The following is a 25,055-nucleotide window of genomic DNA, read 5'->3' as shown; positions in this document are numbered from 1 at the left end:
TGAGGCATCTCGCACCCATTCATGGCATCCCATACCCAATCTGGACTTCTCCTGAACCTTGCAAAGAACTGGAAAACCCTGTTCTTACAAAAGTGCACAGGAAATTGATCTTCACCAGTAGTCACACAATGCTACAACTATACACCACAGCCATGCTACACTAATCTACTTGAGTCTAATATAGCAATACTGTTACAGGAAAATTAGGAAGAACTTCCTGATACTAAGAACTGTTTGACAGTGGAACATGCTTCCTCAGAGAGTAGTGGAGTCTTCTTCTTTGGAGGTTATTAAACACAAGCTGGATGGCCAGCTGTTGGGGGTGCGTTGATTGTGTCTTCCTGAATGGCAGGATGACCCTTCAGGTGTCTTTCAACTCTATGATTCTAATTAGTTGCTATACATTAATATAATAATAATATTGACATTATGCATATATAGGCACAGATATAGACATGAGAATGCTTGAAATCTGATGTTCTCAGAGAAGGATCTTTTGCATGCCCCAACACCTGATAAAATTTGGTTCATATGTACATGTAACAGGTCTTTCTCTGTGGTAGCACCCTGACTTTAGAACTCCCTATTCAAGTAAGTTAGGCTGGCTCAATTTCTTCTGAGCTTCCAGTGGGCAGTTAAAACAGTACAGTTCCACATGGCCTTCAATGCTTGAAACTGCTCTGTTTTAAAATTGGATTTTAGGATTATTCTTCAAACTGATTTTAAAAAAAAATTAGAGAGCATTTTGGTGTATTTTGATCATGTTTTTATCTTTGTACTGTCTTAATTACTTTCATTTGTCCATAGTCTCAGTAGTCCTTGTGGGTTGAAAGGTGATATAAAATATCTTAAATGAATAAATAAATGAATAAATAAAAATATAGATAGATAGTATGATATATTTTGTTTTGAACAGGATCATCACTTTTATAGAAAGGTGGACATAAAAACTAATTAGCAAATTTGTATTGATTGAGAAGTGGTCAGATTTTACACGTGCATTGCATCAAAAATAATTTAGGGATACACCAAATACATGATGGGCAAAGTGAGGGTCCCCCAGTAGGTGATATCTGGCGCATCTAGTAACCTGGGTGCCTTGCTGATTGGGTACTGTAACAACTTCCTCCCTGCACAACCTTTAGGGCGTGCTATGGAATGAGTGGCTTTCCAGATGCTGATGGGTTGCAATGTCCATTAGCCAGACCACTTCCATTATTAAGGAATATTATATATTAGGGATGGTGGCAGTAGCAATCCAACATCTGGAAGGCCACACAAGCCCCATCCTTGATTTGGTATCACATCCACCCACTTTTGGTGTATATGGTAGCATTATCCTATATGTGCAGATGGTCTTCCAAGTCAAACTGTTTGCAAGAAAGGGGCATGTGGCAGAAAGCCAAGGCAGCTTGATTTCAACATGTTAATTTTGCATTCTGCTCTCTTGGGGGGGGGGGGGGAGGAGTGATAATATGCCCTTTGCAGTAGCAGGCAAATAACAATAACTGGCTGAGAGTTTAACTGTCTCACAGCTATATCAATGTATCATTTCAGGAAATGATTAGCACTGTTCTCCTTAAGAAGTTATTCATTCATTTATGAAAAATATAAATAATCTTTCCTCCCTGCCCCCTCCTGATCTATGATATAAAGGAGCAAACAAGCACTATTTAGCCCTGGAAGTGAGTGTTCTTTTTTCCTGGCAACATATGCAACAGTATAATTATACACGGTTAGGAGAATAATTATGAGCACAAAATGTACAGGACAAAATATTTTTGGCAAGAATCTCAAATTTGAATGCAAACACACAGAGGGGAAGAAGGAGAAAAAGAAGGAGAGATTACACTATAAGAAATAAAGTTTATTTCGATAAGCTTTTGGACAACAGAAAAATCAAAGAAATGAATAATGAACAAATTGAACTGATAGTTCTGAATATTTTCAATCACAGTGGTAAATATTTATTAGGGTAATAGGATTTTTTCTCTCTCATACACAGACACAGTTGATTAAATGTGTACTATGGTAATACCAAAACAAATGCCAAGCTTGGCAGAGACTGATAGTGCAGAGTATGAGCAACTAATGAACATTCTGAAATTATTAATGGACGCCCCCCCCCCAACTCTCAGAGGGAGTGGACAGTTACCTTGTGCTTGCATTGAAACAACTACATTTTTATAAAAGGACACTGAATCTCCCAAAAGTGTTTTTTATAGAACTACTCAATGAGATTATAGCAAAATAGAAACTAACCCAGATTTTTTAAGCCTCTATCTACTAGTTTGTGCCAACACACTCACTCTCTAAACATTTTCCTGGGTTTGAAATAAGTTTGTGTTGTTTCTTTGAAATCCACGTAGTGCCACTGTTAAAGTAAGGTCTGCAGCACAACGAAAGAGCACAAGCTTTCCACGCTGAAGGTCCCAGGTTCAATTTCCAATTCCAGGTAGGGTAGTACTCCTGGCTATCTATGTGTGATGGAGAGGAGGGCCTGTTCTGTAGACCTCAATACAGGGCTGGATGGGATGCGATCTTTCACAACTTTTACAAGCCTTTTTCAGTGATAGCTGGACACAGATTGTGCCCAGAAATCGACTCGTTGCTAGTGAAGTTACTGCAAGAGGAAAGTTATGTTCTCCCTGTAACCAGCCCTGGTCTGAAGTTGAAGGCTTTCATGGCTGGCATCTATAGTTTTCTGTGGGTTTTTTGGGCTATGTGGCCATGTTCTAGAAGAGTTTCTTCCTGATGTTTCACCAGCATCTGTGGCTGGCATCTTCAGAGAAAGATGGCTACTTGAAGATGCCAGCCACAACTGCTGGCGAAACATCAGAAATAAACTCTTTTAGAACATGGCCACATAGTCCAAAAAACCCACAAAAAACTACAGCCCTGGTCTGTTTGTAGCACTTTGGATCAGCTAAAGTGTCCAAACATTTAAAAGAGCTTTTTCTGAGATATGGGGTTGTTAATTTGAAGGTGACTTATAGATGAGGCTAATAAGATATTAATAAAAAAACCTCCAAGCAAGTGTTGGAGGGGCTCTACAGAACAATTTACATAGGCAAACACATAGCGGTCCTGTATGTTTGTGGCAAAATATTGGAAAGAAACTGAAAATTCACATATTATTGGCCTTCTAGCCATCTCTGAATATTGTATTGTTGAGGCCAAGTTAGTTATACTTTTTTTCTTTACATACACGCATGCGCGCGCGCGTGCGCGCGCGCACACACACACACACAGAGTTAATTTAAAAAAAAATAATTAAAAGGCAGCCCCAGATAGAAAGAATGTGAAGCTGCTTGGTATAGTTAGGCTGCTGCCAAGAATGTGCTACTCCTATGCATTTACACAAAAGATTATGCTCAGAGTCTACATCAAGGCTACCCAAAGTGGTGGTCCATGGACTGGTACTGGTCCCCAAGATATTGATTTTTGGTCCCTGGTGAGTTTTCAGGAAAGGGAGAAATAGTTATAGCCAGAAATATGGTGCTGGCCTGGTATAGTGGAAAAAATAACTGCTAGTTCCTCACATCAGAAAGCTTGAGGTGCATTGGTCTACACGACTCACTGCCAGTAAGTCCACTGCTTAGGAGATCCTGACCCACTTTATTCCCTTTTGGAGTATGTGGTGGCATTCAATGCCCACTTGAGCTTTGTTGCACCATTCTATACAGTGCTGACAAGTTCTTCAAGTAGCTGGTGTCTCCTGTCATTCCAGGCCTTTGTTCATCCTGGCTTGTGAAATTAACTAGGTCTGGGCTAGATCTAGCCTGGAGGTGATTAATACCACTTTGAAGGAGGCAGGAGGCCTCTCTAACTTAAAGGCAGAAGATATGAAGCCAATCCTGAGGAAACTTAAAATATTCCTAGTTACAGCGCACTTTTGAATTTGCTATTTTTGGATAAAGTGTTGGAGTATGTGGTAACCTCTGAACAGCACTGATGATTCTGATCAACTGATCAAAAGAATCCTTCCCAATCTGGGATTAGGCCTGATTTTTGGCAGGAAAATAGTTTAAGGGGGATACAGACAGGCAGCTCCATGCCGCCCATCTTTGTCCCTCCTTGGTGCTGTGCCAGCTGTATGGCGCAGCACTGACACACTCCCTAAAAATAAGCTGCCTAGAGCGGCTTCTTTTTAGAAGTATCATAAATGCCACGATGTGGCGCCATGACACCTCTTCCAGTGAGCACCGTTTGGGGGCTTGGATGCCAGCATGTCACTGTCGTGTGCCCCATGTGGATGAGGCTGCGGCAAGATGGTGCACGGGTGCCCAAAGTAGGGCTGGGCGTGTATGGACGCCCGGCCCTGCCAAGCCCTAAAATCACCCCCAGGTCAGCGTAAAGCGCCAGTCCGTACTGGGCCTTAGTTGTTATAACAGGAACGGATGGGGACACTCTGATCCTAATAGTTTTTTCACCATCAGGACCTCTCAGAGGCTATCAATCCCATCAGCTATGACATTCCTCTAGGTTATTTATCCTGTAACATTAGGGATGGTGATAGCCATGGTTGAACAGTCTCAAAAGGTGTTGCTTGGGAACCTCTGCTTTTTCCTGTGGAAACAGGACTATGAAGCCAGTTTGAAGATTCTGTGGCCTAGATATTAGTGTGGGCTGGGCACATTAAAGTACATGTGACACTGACTACACAAAAGGAATGGGAATTGTACAACTCATCAGTCAAATATTCACAAGGAAAAAAAATTATACAAAAATGTTTTTAGGATTTCCCCTCTAAAAAACCGCAAGAGAATCATGCATGTAAAATTAGCTCCCCATCTTAGTTTGGTCTCAAATTTGTTTTGTAAACTGAAGGGCTCTTCCAACCACATCTGGTTTCCCTCTGAGAGAATACTGCAGTTCCCCAAAGGTCAAAGAGCTGCATAATGGCCCCTGGAGCTCGTTCACCCCTGCTATATGTGAACCCCTAGATGCTCTTAACCAGACAGCATGACGTTTTAGCTTAATATGCTTAGCTAAAATGGCTTAAGCCATGCGGACGAAGTACGAGACAGATGAAAACAGAAATCTGTGGTTTAAAAAAGGCTCAGGCTATCTATTATTTCTTGTTATTGTTGTTTTCTTTTGCTCTGGCTAATGCAGTCAAGTTCCCTTAAGTGCAACTCACAGTGGCAGCTGAAAAAAGACTGATCAGGATGTTACAACAATATGGGAAATCCTTTAGTAAGTATGTATGCATGGTATGTATGTATGTATTTTATATCCTTCTTTTCTCTCAGAGCAAGACACAAGTCAGCAGCTTACAACATGATTTAAATCAGAATATAGTTAAAAGGAAACAATCAGTTGTAACATGTAAGAAAAATTTAAAACAACTGAACTATGATATCAAAACAGAGCATTATGGTAAATCAGTTTAAAAGCATTTAAAAACATAACAAGAAAGAGGGGAGAAGTACAAGTAAGTACCTCCATTAAAAGATCCTTGCATAGCAGGAAATTAATGGCCAAAATCTATCTAAACAAAAAGGCCTTTGCCTGCTGGTAGAAAGAGAAAAGGCATGATGTTTTGTGAAAGGGAGATCCACCACCTTGGAGCAGCCACTGAGAAGCCACCCCCTCCCCACATATTCTCATTAAACATGCCCACAAGGGTGGTGAGACCAAGAGAGGCTTTCCCTCAAAGATACCAATAGTTAAGCAATCTGGACAGTCTTTCAGTTAATCTGGATCCAGGCTGTACAGGGTTCAAAGGCCACAAACAGCACTTTATATTATGAAGTAAGTAGATGAGGGCTAAATTTTATGATACTGAGGGGAAATTAAGAGATCTGTAATTTGAAGTATTTTGCTTGTTTTTTACTCCCAACAACCCCAATATCACATATGCCAAGCAAACAGAATAGGGGAAACAAGCAAAATATTTGCACACAGATCTGACATGCATGCCCTGGGGGACCACATATAGTAAAAAGTATTTAGTACAGAGTAATTTAAACAGATAACCAAAAATGAAATAGATATTCTCATTGCCAATTAAGGCATAGTAAAATACATACTTTATGTTAATTTGTACTACACTGCTACATGCAGAATATGTACTCAAAATTCCTGGAATATACATGTTCCAAATCTCATTAATAGCTATCAGATTTTAGATATATTCCAACATACTTCTCCAGGAAAAACAGAGTAATTTAGGACTTACATTCTGCACTTTGCATTATTATCTCATCCAGTTCTTTTTCCAGTTTTTCATACGTGTCAAGCCTTGCCTGGTACTCAGAATTTTGTGCCTGAAGTTCTGAAATCCGTTTCTCACTCATTGCTTGTAGATTATAAAACTCTTTGGTTAAAACCTATGCAGGTGAAAATTAAAGCAGAAGTTAGCTAACAGAGGACTATAAAATTACGCACAGAGTGTCCTACTGGGTCACTAGGCTAATATGACTGTGGTTTTCAGAACCACATTACACTGATACAGTCCCTTACAGGTTTATCCTCATCAACATAGAGGGAAGGCAATGTTCAGGTTGTTGAAAGCCACATTACAATCTTTTTCTACCTAATTTCATTATCAGCAGAGCCTTGCAAATGTCTGATGCTTTCTTTACATACTTCTAGTTTTCGCTGATATTTTTCACATTCCAGTTGGCACTGTGAAAGATTCCTGGAAGTTTCCTCTTGCAGGATCTGTACATGTTCACTTTCAAAAGACTTCAGTTTGCTCTGATGGAGAAGTTCAGCCACTTTGCTTTCTGTGCTGAGCTGCAATTGCCTGTACCTGAAAACACCCAAAGCAATGTAATGTAACACAGTAAGAAATGGAACAAACTTAACAAAACAACCATCATAATTAATAGTTTTATGTACCTCTCAGAATATAATATAAAAATAACTGTGGTTCTAATTTTTTTTAATGAAAACATGTATGTCTACCATTATTCCTTTCAAATGCAGATGAGTTTTATATTTTTGCCCCTAACCTAGGGTTTTTAGAATGGAAAGGGATTTTATAGCACCTTTGAGACTAACTGCAAAAGAAGTTGCAGCATAAGCTCTTGTAGATTTGGTCCTAATCAATTCAGCACTGCCCACTTCCAAATAAAGATCCATAGCATCCAGCTATTAATCTTTAGTTAAATGTACTTATGAAACTGTATGTATTCTCCCCCAACGCCACAAATTTCTGGAAGTAGCAAAGTCCTGCTTAGAGCTGCCAGTTCTTAATGAAATATTTTTCCAGCCTATTTTATACGTTGGCTGCTTCACTGCTATAAAATTAATTAATAGGGGAAAAATAGCAATAATCCTGCTAATCACTTGCTATACTTCTTCCACAGTCTCATAACCCAATGTAAAAAATGAAATTCAAGAAGGAATTTTAAACCTTTTTTACAGTTTTAAATCCCTATCACCCAGCCATCCACATAAAAAGTCCTCCCCCAAGAGCTTCCAACAGTAGCTCAAAACAGACAGACAACAAACTAACAAACCAGAGCATCCACAGGGATCACTATATATTTTATTTAGAGATTCTATGTATGGATTCCTTTTACAGATATCCACATGGGACCACTGTACATACATATTCTTCAGAAATTGTTCATGTGGAGCACTTAGTCTGGAGACGGTATTATGCATCATAGCATTCTACGTATATTGTCATATGTGTACTGTCACTATATATGGCAAAACGTATGCCAAATTCATTTATTTTGTTATATACCACGCAGAAATAAAGAAAACGTGTCTTGTAGAGAGTAGCTCCAAGGGTACATGTAGACTGTAGAAATACTGACACCACTTTAAGTGCTGCACCTTCATGCTATGAAATCCTGTGATTTGTAGTTTTGTGAGGCACCAGCCTCTTTGGCAGAGAAGACTAATAACCATGTAAAACTGCAAATTCCAAGATTCTATTCGCTAGATCTAAAACACTTAAAGTAGTACCAAACTGCATTATTTCTACAGTGTAGATATACCTTGACAGATATACCCTTACCAAGGACAGAATACATCTGTGTAACAGACAGGATGCCTGTCAGTCTTTCATGAACTGATTTTGTTCATAAATGAAAAACAAATAAATGTATTAAGAACACAAATTAAACAACAGCAAACATACTGTATTCACATCAACATCTGAAAACAATTTACAAAAGTGAAAGACATTAATCTGAATACAATAAAGTTCATCACAAGAAGCGTCCATCAAAGAATTGCTCATAAATTATAATCTCAAAAATATTTTCAATGATAAATATATTAAAATATGATATATTGAAGTAGGTATGTGAAAATATTATTTTATCTAAATGAATCACAAAACTGGGATGCACTTGGATGTCCACATCATGGACATCAAGAAATTTAGATGAAAAAAGAAAAACAAAACCCAGAAGTGAAGTTGATCATATGAATCTACATAACTGCTTATATTATCAAAATAAGTTGTCTTTGCGTATTCCCATCATCCAATTTAGCATCCAAACTATTTCACTACATCTGAAATTTGTATTGTTGATTCTGCAGCACTGTCCCATGTTCTTTCTGAGTAAGTGAATATATAATGAAAGACAAATAAGAGGATGATTTATACAACTTCAATTTATTTATTTTTACAACTATCACAACTCCCAATAGATGGCCAACTTTTAATGCATGCTATTTTTCTTTAAGTACTATTTCTTCTGGCTAAAACAATAAGAGTAATTTAAATTGGTATTCTTGCCAGATGTTGCATTTGCCTTCCATCTAGTAATTAAACTTACAGAACATTTTGCATTTTGGTTTAGTGAAATCTCTCTTTTAGAATGAGGCAAAGCTTACAGCTCTGTTTAAAGCTGCTTGCTTTAAAGCAGATTTCCTCCCCCCCCCCCCCCCGCCTGCTTTATATTTTGTGCTCCATAATCATTTTTGTGCTGGAAATAACCTAAGAATCACTAAGACTGAATCTGGGAAATCAGCAACACAACCAGCATTTGAAAGTGAAAAAGCAAGAAAACTAGAAATTGACTTATCTCCATCCAAATAGCATCATTACTCAGAAGAAAGGATCTAATTCAGGAATACTATTAAACTGGCTAAGGCTATTAACATGTACAGAAATGTGCATGCAAGTCCTACTGAAAAAAAAGAAGATATTATACAAGTCTAGAAATGTGCAGGATTGCAATTACAAAATGAAATAAAAATATGAGCAGTTAAATATATAAATAAATTATACTCTTCTCACAGCCCATCAATTATTCCTTATTTAAAAAAAAAAAACTGAGAATTTTTGTATTATGCTTTAAATTTCCATGGATTACACCCCATGTTTTCAAAAACATGAAGAATTATCCTGAGTTACAAGTGTGTGCATGCATACACATACACAAAGACAGACACTATAATACAAGTTCTGTGGTTTGAACAGGGATGCTTTTAAGAATATATTGTCTGTATTAATCAGGTCACCACTGTAAGGTTCACAATTGATTTGTGAATTAACATTATTAATCAGGTAATTATTACTGTTTCTACTATCTGCATTTCAATCTGCTTTGAATGTCTTGTTTACAGCCTCCTTCCCAATCATGCACATGTGTGTGTGTGTAAAACAAGTCTCTAAAGAAGAGAAGTCTTATGCTTCTATACTGACCAACCAGATAGATACCTATGAGAAGTTGGTAGGTAGTAAGTTCAGCAACTTGTATTCAGAAGCACATCACTTCTAATTCTCAGCTATAGCTGAGCCAGGACACAGTTCAAATCCCTACTCAGTCATGTAAACCCACAAGGTGACCTTGGGCAAGTCACATTCTCTCAGCTTTAGAGGAAGGCAAACACAAATTCCCTCTGAATAGATCTCATGAAGAAAAGCCTCTGACAGATTCATCTTAGGGTTGCCATAAACTGGAAATGTCGTGAAGGCACACAACAACAAAATCTATAGCCACTGTGGCTAGGATCCAATTTTTCATAGATGTCTGTAATGCTCTTTAAAAACCATCCAAGTTGGTGTTTAAAATATAAAATTCCACTATGCACTATGCTAAGAAATAACTATGTACTATGTGACGAATTTACCACTGTTCAGATTCACTAGATCAGCACAGTTTTGAAAATTATATGGGAGGGAGAAAAAAACCTACCCTGCCCACTTGTGCAAAATGTCTGTCTATTATGTCCTGTTTTGTTTTGTTGAGTAACGAAACTAAAAGAAACATGAATAGCATTTTTTCTTAAAATTAAATGAGCTTATTCTAATATCCCTTAAACACAATGCTCATTATGCTTGAGAAGGCAGTAGTTTGTTTTCTATTGTGATCTGTCCACAAAGAACATCTAACTTTGGCTGGCTCTGTTCCTCAACTGGAAAATCATATGTCAGGGCAGTGGGAAATTGGAGAGGTGGGGAGATGCAGTTTATTAAATGTCCCTTCAGGATACACGACTTTGGCTTCAATTACAAATAGCATTTCATATTTGCTAAAAAGACTGGTCCCACAACACCTGCATAACTAAGCTGGATGTCAAAGACTTCAGGTGTTCATGGTGCAATGAAAATAAAACAGAAATATGTTGTTTTGACACTTCATAATGACCACTGCTGCCAAAGAAGTCTTGATTACAACACAGGTATGAGACATCTTGGAAACTGGCCATTTTATTCACACCTCCCTGAGAAACTGAAATCTTTGTGTCCATCTGCATACTTCTAACACAGCTTCATCCATGTTTGACAACAAGCACCTGCTTGCTTTGTGGAATGGAATGAAACTGCATTGTAATGAAGGTGGGAAAATGGGAGAGGTTAGGGCAGATACACAACATGTTGAGTATAACAAGACACGGACTACAAACATGCTCAAATGATGGCAGAGATCCTAAAAGCAAGGTCAGATGGTTTGTAGCAAGTTAGTAATAAGAGATCTCATTCTGTTTGAGCTTACATGCTGTCAATGGATAACAATAGATTGCCTCCCTTTGGATCAGATAGGCAGCCACTTTTTTCATCATCACACCAAAGGAATAAAACAAAAATCTAAACCTTCACCCACTGAAATGATGAATCTCAATTTCTTTAGCAATAGTTAAAGGGAAATATTCTTTTCAACTTTGCATTTCTCATGAGGGCCTTATTTGTATTCCCCTATACTTCTAGATGTGGAAAGCAAATTTCTGTTGCCAAAATGAAGTACCCCAAATTGTTGAATATCAGTATTCACAGTTTCAACATTGGCCATCTTTGTCAGGTAAACTAAGTATACAGTGACTGCAACTGGAGAAGGTACTTTTGAAGATGTTCAGCAACTGTACTATTGCTCTTAGCGCTACATATATCTAATTAATACCTAATATGGCCTTTAAATCAAACAGACAAGCTTGAAAAGTGTTGCAGCAAAGTACTGCTTGTCTTTTGACAGAACTGACAATATATATGTATATTCTTGCCTGGTTAGTCCAAGGGAATCTGTACATATATCAGAGGGCTAAATAAAACAATGTAACAAATTTATATATCAGATAGTTAGGTGAAAGCTTGAAAGGATTTACACAGTTAATCAAATATTCCTTCTTTGGACACATTTACCCTTCTAAATCCATGTTCAGTGGCGTACAGTTTCTGACCCAAATGCAAACAGTTACGATAAATGTGTCCATAATACCTTGTGTATTCCCAGTATTCCAAGTGTGCCTTCCTCAGTCCAGTAGAAAACCACAGGGGTGGAGTGACAACCAAAACCATTTTTGAGCTCTTCTGACACATTTCCCCCAAATCTTTTAAAAAATGACATAGTGCCAGGGGGGAGAATTTTGCATGTTTTCAGTCTTTACTGACCAGAAGGTTTTGTTTTTTTAAGTGAACCAGAAATCACTTCTTGTGTAAAAAAATTTTTATTATTATTTTGGGCCCCAGGAGTCTGGAAATGTAGAGTGGTTCCTTCATGTGCTCTATTGGTGATGTTCGGGGGGCATTTTCAACCAAAATATTGTGAAATATTTTGTAGAATGTGGCAGTTGGTTGTGTAGCCTGCAAGACCCCCCCTCCCACAAGTGGCGTGCAAAGCCAGACCCCTGATAGTTGCTCACCCCAGCAAATTGCAAACTGTTTCTGAAAATCTTCATTTGTTAAGTGTGATGATATAACAAAGGCCATGGTTAGCAGAAAATCATTATGTGGCTCTTTGCATCACACCCTCTTTTTCCTTTCTGTTAAGCTGTTTTAAGAGAGCAAATCTGTTCCCTGGGTTACTGAAAGGTATCAGAATAATTTAAAATCACATTGGCTAGAATGCTGGGAGAATGTTTGTGCTAACTACACAGATTATTCAGGTTAAGTTCACAGGGGCACCTACCATCTGGAGACTATGGAATGGAGTGCTTCAAAAAGGCTAGTGAAGTGCCAGGGGAACTGACATTCTTTACCGTGACTCTTCTTTCCCCAGTTGCCCAGTCTGACATGACAAAACCACTCATTGAGAATTCAAAGGAAAAGGGGTTTGTTCTTTCATTTTGGTCCAACCAATAACCCCAGTATGCCCCTATACCTCAACTGAAGCTGGCCACATTGTACATGTTGCTGTAGATAATGTCAATTCACTCAGAGCTCTTTCTTGCCTTTTCCTAATATTTTTTCCTTGCCTTTTTCTAAAGCCTACCCAAAATGAGACTCTAATACCTACCTAAAAAGCATCTACAAAGGAAGACTGGAAAAAGAAACAAACAGCATTGTAAAATTCCAGTCCATCAACAGAGAAGAAAATGGTTTCCCGGCACACTACACATACTGTAACACCCCGACCTTATGAGGGCTCTCTTGGCCAGATTATCACATCTCTTTTCTGGTTCTCAATCAGAATCATACTGCTTTCCAATAACTCCCTCCACCATGCATGTGGTTATCTGGTCACGTTGGCTTTAGGCAATAGCTTTCCTTCCGCCTTTGTCCACCAAAGTGAACTTTGTTATCTCAGCAAAAAGAAAAGCCCTCCTCCCAACCACCATCTTGAGGGGAGAGAAGCAGAGTCATGATGTGTTATGTATTGTTAATCTGATATTGGAAACCGCTTTGATCATCCACGGAAAAGCGGTATACAAATAAAGCTTATTATTATTATTACTATCACCATACGCATATGTTTAACATTTCTATTGCTATTTTCACATCAACCTGTACATTCATGGGTATAAAGGTCTGTTCCTAAGCACTTCATTCCATCTGATGAATTAGATCTAGGGCCAAAAAAGGCTGCAGAAATAATCCAGCTGCAGACCACTTTAACTGCCCTGGCTCAGTGCTAGGGAATTTTGGGAGCTGTAGTTTGTTGTGGCACCAGAGCTCTCTGACACAGAAGACTTCCCTAGCATTGAGCCAGGGCAGTTAAAGTGATCTCAAACTGGATTATTTCTGCAGTATGTTTTGGCCCTTAGTCAACAAAAGCTTACACTATCAACTTCTTTCAGTTTCAAAGGTACTACAAGATCCCTTTGCACTCCTGTGCTTTGCGAGACACCTGCTTGGTAGGTCAGAAACATCAAGAAAGACCCAGAAACATCAAGAAAGATGCCACTAGGGTGGCATCACCTGATGCAGTAACTCACAGTGTCACCCCCCCATTGACCCTCCCCCCATACCACACCATACCAAATCCTAAGTAATGTTTTTGTACTAATGTTACTCACAAATCGTAATTCCCATATACCACTGAATGTAACACCAATAACTGTGACATACAAAATTAACTAGCAAAATTAAAATTATATCTTTAAATTACAATATCATACGCACAACCTAAACATATTTACATGCACATAGTTTTATGCAGTTAAAGAGATAATTTGGTAAGAGGTGATGTTTTTAAATAAAATTTTAAAACTTTAAAAGAATATTTTTAAAATTAATTTTTCATTTTTAAATTTTAATTTAAAAAAAACAACAAAAACCCCGAGGCCTCTCCTTTCTCCTCACACTGAGCTTCACCCCACCCACCCTATCTCTTCCACTGCCAGAATTGTAAAGGGACACAGGCAAATGCCAGTCCGCTTTTGCCAAAAGGCAGATGTTTGGGGAGCAATGGTGTCATCCCCCTTTTGGGTGTCACCTGGTGTGTCCCATACCAACCTGCACTCCCTAATGACACCCCTGGAAAGACCCATGGAGCTCCTGGCTTTCTATAATGGTTAATTAAAGAAAAAGTAAGTGAGAAGACAGGTGTTCCCTAGAGTTTAAGCAGACTGACAGACTGATAATAAGGGATAGTTAGTAACCTGAGTTAAAGTTGGTGGGCTCCTGACTATGCCATATTATGCCATTCCATCTGCCTTGGTCCAGGCCTCGGAGGTGGAGGAGAACTGCTGGACCTGATTCCCTTCCCCACCACTTCTCCCTTCTCCTTTTGTGTCGTGTCTTTTTAGATCGTAAGCCTGCGTCTAACTAAAAGTTTCTATGTACAGCGCTGTGTAAATTGACAGCGCTTTATAAATAAAGGTTAATAATAATAATAATAATAATAATAATATCATGTAGTCAATAATATAAATATGAATATTATAATCTGGATGTCAGGGACCAATTATAATAGCATCTGTCATTATTAGCAAAGGTGTTTTAAATCAAGGGTTTCACTACTTTCAGTAATGCTCTAATTATATAGAAACAAACATATTATCCCACCCCACAGAATAAATGACTGGAAGACATTTGCATATTAAACAAGCTCAACAAAATTCTTCAGATTCTTCAAATACATGACTCTTAAAGTGGGACCGGAATCCTCATGAATACTAGTGTATATCAAGTGTCAGGTGATATATAGCATCCCATCACATACAGAGCAGGACTCTTCCGAATACTTTACTATATACAAATATTGCATTTGTTTATTTGTGTCCTGTCTCTTCCTGCAAAGCCGGGGCTCAAAGCCACTTGCAAAACAAAGTAAGATAGAAGTAAAAACACATTTTGATAACACACACACACACACTCTTCACCTGCCAAATGAAGGACAAAGAGGAAGCCAGTCTAGCCTTCCTAGAAACGGCTTCCAATGTTGAGGAGCAACCAACACAGCCTTTCCCACCAGAGTGAGAGTGGTAGAATCCAGAAGGTCTCCCCTAGAGATCTCATATATGGTCATTCAGTGTGGACTCAAACTGTACAGGGTTTTACTGGTTAAAGCTAGCACTCTGAAATGTGGTTGAAAACAGAATGACAGCCGGTAAGGAGTTGTGTGCGGCCTGTAACTAACCCCAGTTAACAATCTGGCTGCTGTTCTTTGAATTATACAAATGTAGCTGAAAATTGCTTTCTCTTGCAACTATTGTGAACTCTCACATATTTTTTTACCTCTAACCTTCGATGTGGACATCTTTAGTAGCTGGACTTGTGGTCTAATTTAGTTCTTCAAAGTGCAGATATTTAAAAACATATTCCAATGATATTCTAGTGTTATTTGTTTTTCTATTTTTAATTCAAACAACAGCCTGTATATTAAATATTCTCCCATGCACTCCCTGATGCCTCAGACGTTCAGCTTGCCAAAGAATTGAAGTCTAGCGCTCAAAAAAGACTCAGTAGATCACCACTGCATATTTTTTGACTGAATGCACTCTTGAAAGATAAACCAAGAAAGATTAAATTAGGGAGATTTCAATTCCTAGTTAGACACACTGTGACCTTTACTTTCGTACACACAATCTGTTATTGTAGTGATACATTTCTGCCATTCCTATCCTCCCCCTTCCCCCATGGCAGAATGAGGAATTGCTGGACTCTATGTGGTAGACTTAGCTTCTGCCACTAAAGAGGCAGCTGAGCTTGAGCTTCTCTAGCTTTTTGCCTCCCATGCTATATGACACAGGCATTAAGAGAGTGCATAAGAGCAGCAGGAAAAGGAGGATAGACAACCAATCTGCCGTTCTACTAACAGTTCAAGGTAAACCAAAAACTTGAGCAAGAGGTCAAATTTCCCTTTTAGCAAAATAAAACAGAGAGAAAAACAGACTGAGAAAAAAACAGCGAGAAAGAGAATCAGCTTTTGCAAATGTTAAATCCTTCTATAATTGAAAACCAATTTTATTCTGCAAAGAGGAAAAGAGAAAAATGAAGAAAATCAAAATCCTAAAATAAGCTCAAAGCAAATGCAAAATGCAGAAGAAAAGTAATGCAAAGTCCAAATGAATGGAAGACACTATCAAAACAATAAAAAACTGTCTTTATTGAAGTAGTACCACACCATTGAATAAAGTAGGGTGGGAGAAGAATTCAACACTGCATCCAAACCCACTTAAGAAACATCCGGATTTGTCACCAATTCATGTACAGTAGTATTCTTGTTTCTTAGTCTCTATTTGATGGAGTCTAATTCAATTGCTCCCTAGACTTTTTGATGCCAGCATCACACAATGCTGATGTCTAATACTCGCTTAACATCTGCTTTACCATGCTTGACCCTAAATGCACCTGCAGTGTGATCCCTGCTCTCAGTTTTTTAATCTACCACCCCCGCATTTTATTGAAATCTTTCTCACTGCTCTTGCGCCTCCTCCATCTTAACACACACACACCTTCTGTATATTTACCTCTTGTTTTATCATTGGTCTTTATATCTGGGTAGACCATGGAATTAGCTCTCTTAAATACTATACATAGGTCATCTTCACTGGGTGGCAGAGTGGATGAACCCTCTCACCATTAACTTAAACTAATGAGTGGAATGTTTGACCAAATCAGGCTTCCTTGTGTCCAGATGACAATTTCATACATTGTTTGTGGTGTGCGGTAGAGCTGGCGATTCCTCGTGGCACCAACTCCTTATAAAGACTAGTTCCTACCAATGAGCCAGTTTGTAGGTCACAACAAGCCAGAAAACTGCAGGAATTCTGGCCTACTGAGTATGGATATCATCACTCTTATCACCAAATACATTGAAGAGCTATTCTTCTTGCTTGTTTATAGTGTTGTCCAAACACTAGTGCAGCTACTACAGCTTATTTTCCTCCTCAAGCCATAGACACTTTTTTCTGGGTTTTGGGACAGACAGAACTAGTCAGTATTAGTTGTGCAAAAAAAAAATCATGAACAAGGCTCTACAGTTTTTATAGCTTCTCCCATTGCAAAGAGGACGAATGAAGCTATGTGTTCGAGTACACTGGTTGGACTCAATATACTAGTTTCCAGTTTCCTGGCTGGTTATGACATGTAAACCAGGTCAGCAGCTATTTAGCCAAAATTATTTTTGACTGTAAGTAAAGACCCAACCATGTGCGAATCATAGCTTGGATCTTATTGGTTAGTCACACCTAGAATAGTTCTGTTGGAGCAACTGAATTGAGTCAACAGATATGTTGACATATGTCAACCCAACAAAACAATGGCTCTACTCTGGGTGGAATTACCAGTAGGATTCAGGACAGTATCTGCTGCTTGTTCCTCTAATGGCATCTACATTTTTGACTACTTATCCTAGATAATTCAGAGTTATTTATAAAGTAAACAGAAAATAGTCCTTATGAAAGCCCATTAAACTCCATACTGTGTATCAATAAACAGGGCCAATATTTATCAGCATTTTCCAGATAAAAGGAAATATATGCTCCAAAAGTGCTGATGATACCCAGATGTTAGCACACATTGCTAAGAAAAAATAAACATCTGGACCATCACTGAATCTGCAATGATCAATAAAAGAAAGCAGAAAGCACAAATCCTGAACAAACGTTTTAGTTTAATAAGTGAAAAGTTGCATTAAATCCAGTGAGACCTGGCCACATTTATACTATAAAGGAGTCCTGTTTAATCCTCATCCAGATTTTTATAAACCTAGCACCAGGATAAAGGATAAAATCTAATTTCCTGAGGAGGCTCTACACTACTTAAGAGAACCACAACACAAAATATATTTGGGGAAGCTCTCTCTTTTCCTTCTCTGCTCATCTAGCCTTTCCCCTCAGATCACCACTTTTCTGAAACTTCTTCCATTTCCCCCAAACTCCCTTCTCATACCACATCTACAAAGAATAACAAAACCACTCTGTTATTACTGTTATGATTGCAACTTTATGACTGGCTTTCCCATTAAAACTGACAGAAACAGACACAAAATAAAAGTACACAGAGATCTTACATTAACGTCTCACATAAGGCAACTATAGTTATTGCATCTGTATTGTGGGCTGTGGGAGTCATTGTCCAGCCATTCTCTATTTTTTCTGGTAGAACTATCAGATTGCAAAACAGACTAGGATGGTGGGGGTGGGGTGGATTAAAAAACAATAATAGTAAATACCAATCCTTTCTTCCCCACTTATTATAAATTCTTTTTTTTTTATTTGCGCTTTGAAGTAGAAGAGACTTAAGGCAGCCTTACTATAGACATTAGAAACTTGTACCCAACATGGGTCATATAGGATTAAACAGCACAAGTGCCATGGGGTTCCCAATACTTCTTTTTGGAATCAACTGTCGAGTTAGGAAGGCTCTAACAGTCATGCTGAATCAAATCAAAGGCCTATCTAGTCCAGTATTCTGCAGACACAGTAGCCAACCACAAGTAGGACACAACTGAAACAACACCTTCTCCAATACAAATCTCTACTCTCATCCCTTCATTGTGAGAAGTCATTGTGTATTCCTACCTTCTTCTCAAATGAGTTCAAGCCCCATTTACTTGAATGGGGTTCATGCCCACGGTGGCGCGTGCAGCATTGCTTCTTCCAGCACGTGGCGCTGCTCCTTCCGGTGCGGCTTCCAGCATATGCGGAAGCCTATTGGGTCACCCCTACCCTACATATGTATTAATACTCTCAAAGAACTCAAAAAGGTTAGTGAAAGAAGACTTACAATGCAGGTTGCTCCTGACTTGCTTTTTAAAATGGTTTTACATTTGTCATTTTTCAGTCCTATAGTATCTCAGGTACATGTCATGAACATTAGCTAGAATACTGGCAATTTTATATTTGAGCTCTTTAAGATCTCAGTGCATACTATCTGGACATGGTGATTTGTTCGTTTGTAATTTGTTACTGATGTTGAAAATGTCTTCTCTTGTCATCACTAGTTGCTTCAGCTTCTCATTCTCCTTTGCTGGAAATGTCAGTTCCAGCATGGATATCTGCCCTATGTTCTCAGTAGCGAAGACAGAAGAAAAGAATTTATTTAACTTTTCTTCAATTTCTTTTTCCCCTTTAGAACTTGTTTAATTTTGCTGTCATCTGGCATTGGTTTCCTGCGCCTGGTGTATTTAAAAATTCTTTGTTGATCTTCATGCTATTAATGCATATGCTCCTCAAAATGCTTTTTTACATCTCCCACACACACATTTCTGCTACTTTTTGTTAGCCTTATTTGAACAAGATTTCTAGATCCTGAAGGAATTCTGTTTTTCTCTAATGGCTTCCTTCACACTGTTTGTTAGCCATAGTTCTTTAACTCTGAACTACCTTTGCTGTCCTCTGGGATATATTCTACTGGAGCTTCTGTTACTGTATACAGCACCTCCAACTTTCAACTAAGATAGTCTATTCTACTTCAGGTCACGAAGAGATCCAGATTAATAAAGAAGAAGTTTCCTCAATCCTTCCTAACATAGGTCATCCATTGGGGTGACTAAATCAGTTCCTGTAGTGAAACAACATATGAAACCAGATTACAGGGGATTATAATTATAGTTTTATTAAGGAGTGACTGGAGGCTCATACACACCACACAGTTATAACATTGTGTTTCTACTTTAAGTGCCATGGATCCATCCCATGGAATCCCAGGGTTTGTAGCTTGAGGAGGCACTGAAGTGCTCTGGCTGCAAATTTTAAATGCCCCTCCATAAACTGCAGTGGGCCCTCCTTATCCGCGGACTTGCCATCCGTGGATTTGAGCATCTGCAGTTGGCAAGTGACACCATTGGGGACAAATGTCCTTCGTGCCCCCTCCTTACCTCCCTCCCTCTCTCCACCTCCTTCCTTCCCCCTCCCTCTTTCCTTGCCTTCTTCCTTGTTTGCCCCAGCTTGACTTTGAGGGTGGAGTCTGCTGCTCAGTCAGCTGGGTTTGGGGCTGGGACTTGTGTTTAGCAGCCCCATTCCCAGGCCTAGCACCAGGGAGGAAGCCTCTGGGCAATAAAACTCAAAAACTCCAGCACTGGCATGGCTCCCACACGCCAATGGGGCTCTGGGACTTGATTCGGAGGCCCGCTGGTCTGAGGGAGCCAGCACTGGAGCAAAGAAGAAAGAAGGAAGAAGGTAAGAAAGGAAGGAACGGAAGGGGGGAAGGAAGGAAGGAAAGTGGAGGAAAGGAGTGGTGCACATGAGGGACTTTTGTCCCATGCTTCCTTTTGTCCCATGGCCACACCGGCATTAAGGACAATAGGACTTGAGCATTCATGGATATTGGTATCTGTGGGGTCCCCGGAACGGATCCCCCATGGATACAAAGGGCCCATTGTACAAATCCATAGGATGCTACCATGGCACTTAAAGTTAATAATAATAATAATAATAATATGTTTTATTTATAGACCGCTATTCCGCGATGATCATAGCGGTGTACAGTAAAATCGTTAATACAATAAAAATACAGTTAAAGGAGGGAGAAGTCTCATCCTTCAGGCAGTCCAAGATGTTGCTGGTCTTTATTATTATCAGTTCTATAATTGTGTAGTATGAATAGGCCCCAGAGCACCAGAAAGTTGATGGTTATTGAATATAACAGGGTCCAGTTTCAAATGAAAGAGAATGTCACTCTGGGACAGGAAACTACTGACAGACTTGCTGCCACTGATCACTACATTATTTTTCTAATAGGCAGGATGTGGTAGCCTTCTTTGTCCTTTGGGAAAGTTCTTGAATTCCCAGAATGAAGTGCTGTACTGACAATGACATCCAGACTACTCCATATCAACAGCACAGCAAGTGAAAGCTCAAAGACTGCAAGGAGTTATCAACATCAGAGTTTGGGATAACTACCTGAATCTCCTAGCCAGTATGGCCACAGTGACTGAGAGATTCTTCTTATACCTGCTGGGAAAATTCTGAGATTTGTAGACCAAAAAGGTTGTTCCAAAAAAGTCCCCAAACCCCCAATTCTGATCAACATTTGTCTGGGAAAAGTCTTCCAATCTATATAGTACACAGCTGAATTTACATACACATCTGTATAAATTCAACGACAAGCATATCTCAATTTGTCATCACAATCTGGCAAGGAGTGGGAAGAGGGGCACTGCTTTTCAAAAATGTGTATCTGTGGTTCATGAGGAACAGTTCTGATAGATCTTGGATAGAAAGTCATGAACCTGTTTAATACACCAAGCCATTTCCTGGTGTAATGAAGTTTCAAAGAAACCACAGTTGAAGCAGATATACAAGCAACTTCATTAAATGAACCATGTTAATGTTAGGATCTAGAACCATTTTAGTTGGGGGGGGGGGGAATTCCACCCTACTGTGATGAATACAACAGAAAGCTATATTCTAATACATTCAAATACTGGTTTATAACATAAAAAAAACTATTATAATGTAATGATGTTTCTAACAGAATGACATATAAAAGAATCATCAGTAAAAGAAACTAAACTACAGTTGGCCCTTCTTATACATGGATTTTTATACACGTATTCAAGCATCCACGGTTTGAAAATGTTCCAAAAAAGTATAAATTTCAAATATCAAACTGTTTTATAGGGGACACACACCATTTTATACTGTGTCATTATATTTAATGGGAATTGAGCATCCACTGATTTTGTTATACGGAGGGATCTTGGAATCAAACCCCAGTGTATAACAAGGGTCCACTGTATATATTAGTGTGTATATATATATATGTATGTATGTATGTATGTATGTAAACCACTGAGCATATCATTTTAAGCTTTCAACTGGTCAACTGTAGCCTACTAGCATTATTATAAAACAGAACCCACAACTGATGAGTTAACTGAGAAGCTACTGAATATAAACAACCAAAAAGATTACATAAAACAATAAAGATAATAAAACTCATCTCATGTGAAATTCAGTCTCTTGGTAGCAACTCTTCTAAAAATGTTTTTAAACAAAAGTATTTTCTATACAGTCAGCCCTTTGTATCTGTGGGAGTTCAATTCTGGACACACCCCCCCCCCCCATCAATGGATGCTAATGTGTGTGTCACCATGTTGGTGCAGGTGTGGGCATGCACTTCCACTGACAGCAATGAGAAGGGGCCATCTGTAGATGATCCCATCAGCAGATGGCTACTCCGCTAATATGGAGGGCCTACTGTACTTATATATTCCTAGGTTTCCTGTTTATGTTGCCTCTACCCATTAATTCTGAAAGTACAATTATTTAATGTGTGCCTGAGAGTTCAATAAATACAAATCCTTTAATTCTTTTCTGTGAGTTAACAGTGCCCAGCAGCCACAGATCATATAATAAATTATTCATTGTATTAGGTCTTGTACAGATAACACACAAGAAATATATAATCCTTTTAATATTCTTACGATTGCTATAAATTGGAAAGAGTTAACAGCAACAGATGCCAGTTATTCCTGCGGCAGACCATAAGTTTTTCAGTTTCTAAAACAGGGTGCAACATTCACATATAGCATTCTGCCAAAGTTTAAAATGTTTTCAGACTTAAACTAAAACATGTATAAGATGAATCACTGTGGCAGGAGAAATAAGAGCTCATTTACAAGTGGGAGAAACATACTCACACTTCATTGGCAGTAATTCATGGTACTTCCGCTCCAATAAACATCATTTTTAAAAAATAATTCTGGAACACATATCTGTTTTCCCTGATGTTTTTATACACAGTACTAGGATGGCATTACAAAACAAAATTTTATGGTTAATTTTTTGTTTTGTTTGCTTTCAAAACTGTTTGAAAATTTGCAAAACCTGTCATTCTGCATTTTTCTGAATTGCCTTTAGGATCAAATCAGTGAGAGCCAGGAACGTTTCTGAAATAACTGATCAATGTTTTTTCAAGATAAGTGGAACATGTTTGATAAAGTAGTAACATGATAGAAACCTCAAAAATGAATGTGAAGTTTTCATTTTTACATAAGAATACTAGCTATTAATTCCTGGTAGGCTGTCCTATTTGCTTCAAAGTTTCTCACCTGGCTCTAAAGGAAAAAAGTTTAGAGGCTGCAGTTGGAAACACTCTTGGAGGATTGGTGACTACACTGGACTTGGAGGACTGCCAAATTTAGCATTTCTTCCAGTAATGTCCCTGACTGAATATACATCATTACTTTTTTCAACATAAATACACACCTGCCACAAACAACTATGGGAAAATCCAGTGCAGTGGACAAAAATGGAGGGATGAGGGTGAAAAAAATGAGGGAAAATGTATGCCATTCCCAGTTCCATGGAAGGAAATGTTTAGAAATTTACTAAAATTGATACTATATAATAAAAGTAAAGTGACACTGCTAGAAATATGATCTTCGTACACCTGATATAGTAGAACCATGGTCCCCAAACTGTGCCCTTTATGAGATTTTGGACTTCAGCTCCCAAAAGCCTCAGTCATGTTGGCCAACAGTCTGGGATTCTGGGACCTGAACTCCAAAATTCCTTAAGGAGCACAGTTTGGAGACCACTGCTGTAGAAGGACTGACCTCACCTAGGGCTGGTACAGATTGGTATGAAAAGCCTGCTTCCAGCCAGCTTGGTAGCATGACGTATGCATGACCCCCATGATGTCTAGAAGCTGGCTTCATGCCGCCTGGCTGCCCGTACAACAGCCAGCTATTGGGCACTCCAGCAGCGTGGTGTTTAGACACCGTATGCCAGCGGAGCACCGTAAAGCCATGGCGGGGCAGGAAAAGCCGGCTTTTTTCCCGTGCAAAAAGGAGCAACAATTTGCCACTTCTTTTTGGGTCAGCAAAAAGACAGATTGTACTGTAGTGTGTGACTGCCGTGGCGCCAGTCCGGTTTTTTCAGAAGCGGCTTCAAGCTGTCCCTTTGTGGCAGTCTGTTCCACACCTTAGAGGGATTCATGGAATGCTTGAGCTTGTATAATATGAATTACTACACAAACCATAAAAATATGTTTCATGGCTTGGCTTGAAGTTAGCAATGTTAAGCACTCAGAATATAAGCAATAGGTTAAAGTGTGTATTAGTTCCACTCAGGACAAACTCACTGAAATTAATGATAGGGCAACTGACAAGTCCTCTTGAGTTTACATGGGTCTGCTCTGGGTGTTAACAATGAATTTAGCCAAATATAGCTAGCTGAAGTTTAAAATTGTTTTGAATCAAGTTCTACTGAAAACAGTTGGATTTGCTTCAAAACTGCGTCATATAGAATAAAATAGAACAATGAAACTTTTTCCTAAGAGAACCAATCCTCATGGTGAGCAATTTTCTATCAATGGAAATGTTTCACAATTCACTTTTTAAAAATCCATTTTAATGCCACATGTATTCTACAGCAAATCACAAATCCAAGAGTGAACAGGGAACCAGCTAACAGCCAAGAACAAGGAAAGAAAATGTGGGAAATTATTTCACAGTACTTTAAGTTTTAAACGTTCCAATCAGTTAAAAACAAGTCTATATTATAACTCTAAAAACTGATCACCAATATTGCCTTTTAAATCAGTAATACATAAATTAGTTTTGGATTGTAATGCCATTCACTATAAAGAGTTTCTTTCAGTTGTAAAAACCTCAGGAAGTCAAGTGAATATTGTTAGTCTTCTTTTGAATACTATTTGTTATTCTGGAAAAAACTGAAGTACCAGGCACACAATATTTTAATAGTATTTTAGACAGGACAACAGCCTGTATTTTAGCCATTTTAAAATCATGGAATATTCACAGGTCCTGCAAAATTTCACATCACAAGATTTAATGTCTGTATCAATCATCTTTGTTTCTCTACAGTTGGGCAGGGAATAACCATGACTCTTTCTGTAGTTGTAAATGTTATTAAGTTATGAAATGGCCATCTGTGCATGCTGAAATGGACATTTTAAAATGGAAATAGAACATTTCAAATGCCAACAATGTTTTTTTTCCTTCAGAAGAGCAATCAATAACAATTACAGCACTCAAAAATTATCCCAGATTACAAACACTCTT

The 25,055-nt window shown here is 38.5% G+C and overlaps 1 protein-coding gene across 2 annotated transcripts in view; it reads right to left on the bottom strand.

The window, feature by feature from the left end:
• LOC149319094 (progesterone-induced-blocking factor 1-like) overlaps positions 1 to 25,055 on the bottom strand; it is a 110,438-nt gene that overhangs the window by 32,173 nt on the left and 53,210 nt on the right. For both annotated transcript variants that reach the window (XM_089507964.1, XM_089507965.1), the window contains exons 11-12: positions 6,595 to 6,760; positions 6,185 to 6,335 (exon numbers count right to left, since the gene is read on the bottom strand). In XM_089507964.1, coding sequence (XP_089364090.1) covers positions 6,185 to 6,335; positions 6,595 to 6,760 — 317 coding nt within the window. The remainder of the gene's footprint in view (positions 1 to 6,184; positions 6,336 to 6,594; positions 6,761 to 25,055) is intronic.

The sequence above is a fragment of the Sceloporus occidentalis genome, unplaced genomic scaffold (assembly GCF_023333645.1).
Source record: "Sceloporus occidentalis isolate IW3139 unplaced genomic scaffold, rSceOcc1.0.p SCAF_2, whole genome shotgun sequence".
Taxonomy (NCBI): domain Eukaryota; kingdom Metazoa; phylum Chordata; class Lepidosauria; order Squamata; family Phrynosomatidae; genus Sceloporus; species Sceloporus occidentalis.
Note: the sequence above shows the minus strand (reverse complement) of the source record. Positions and strands in the feature narration are given on the sequence as shown.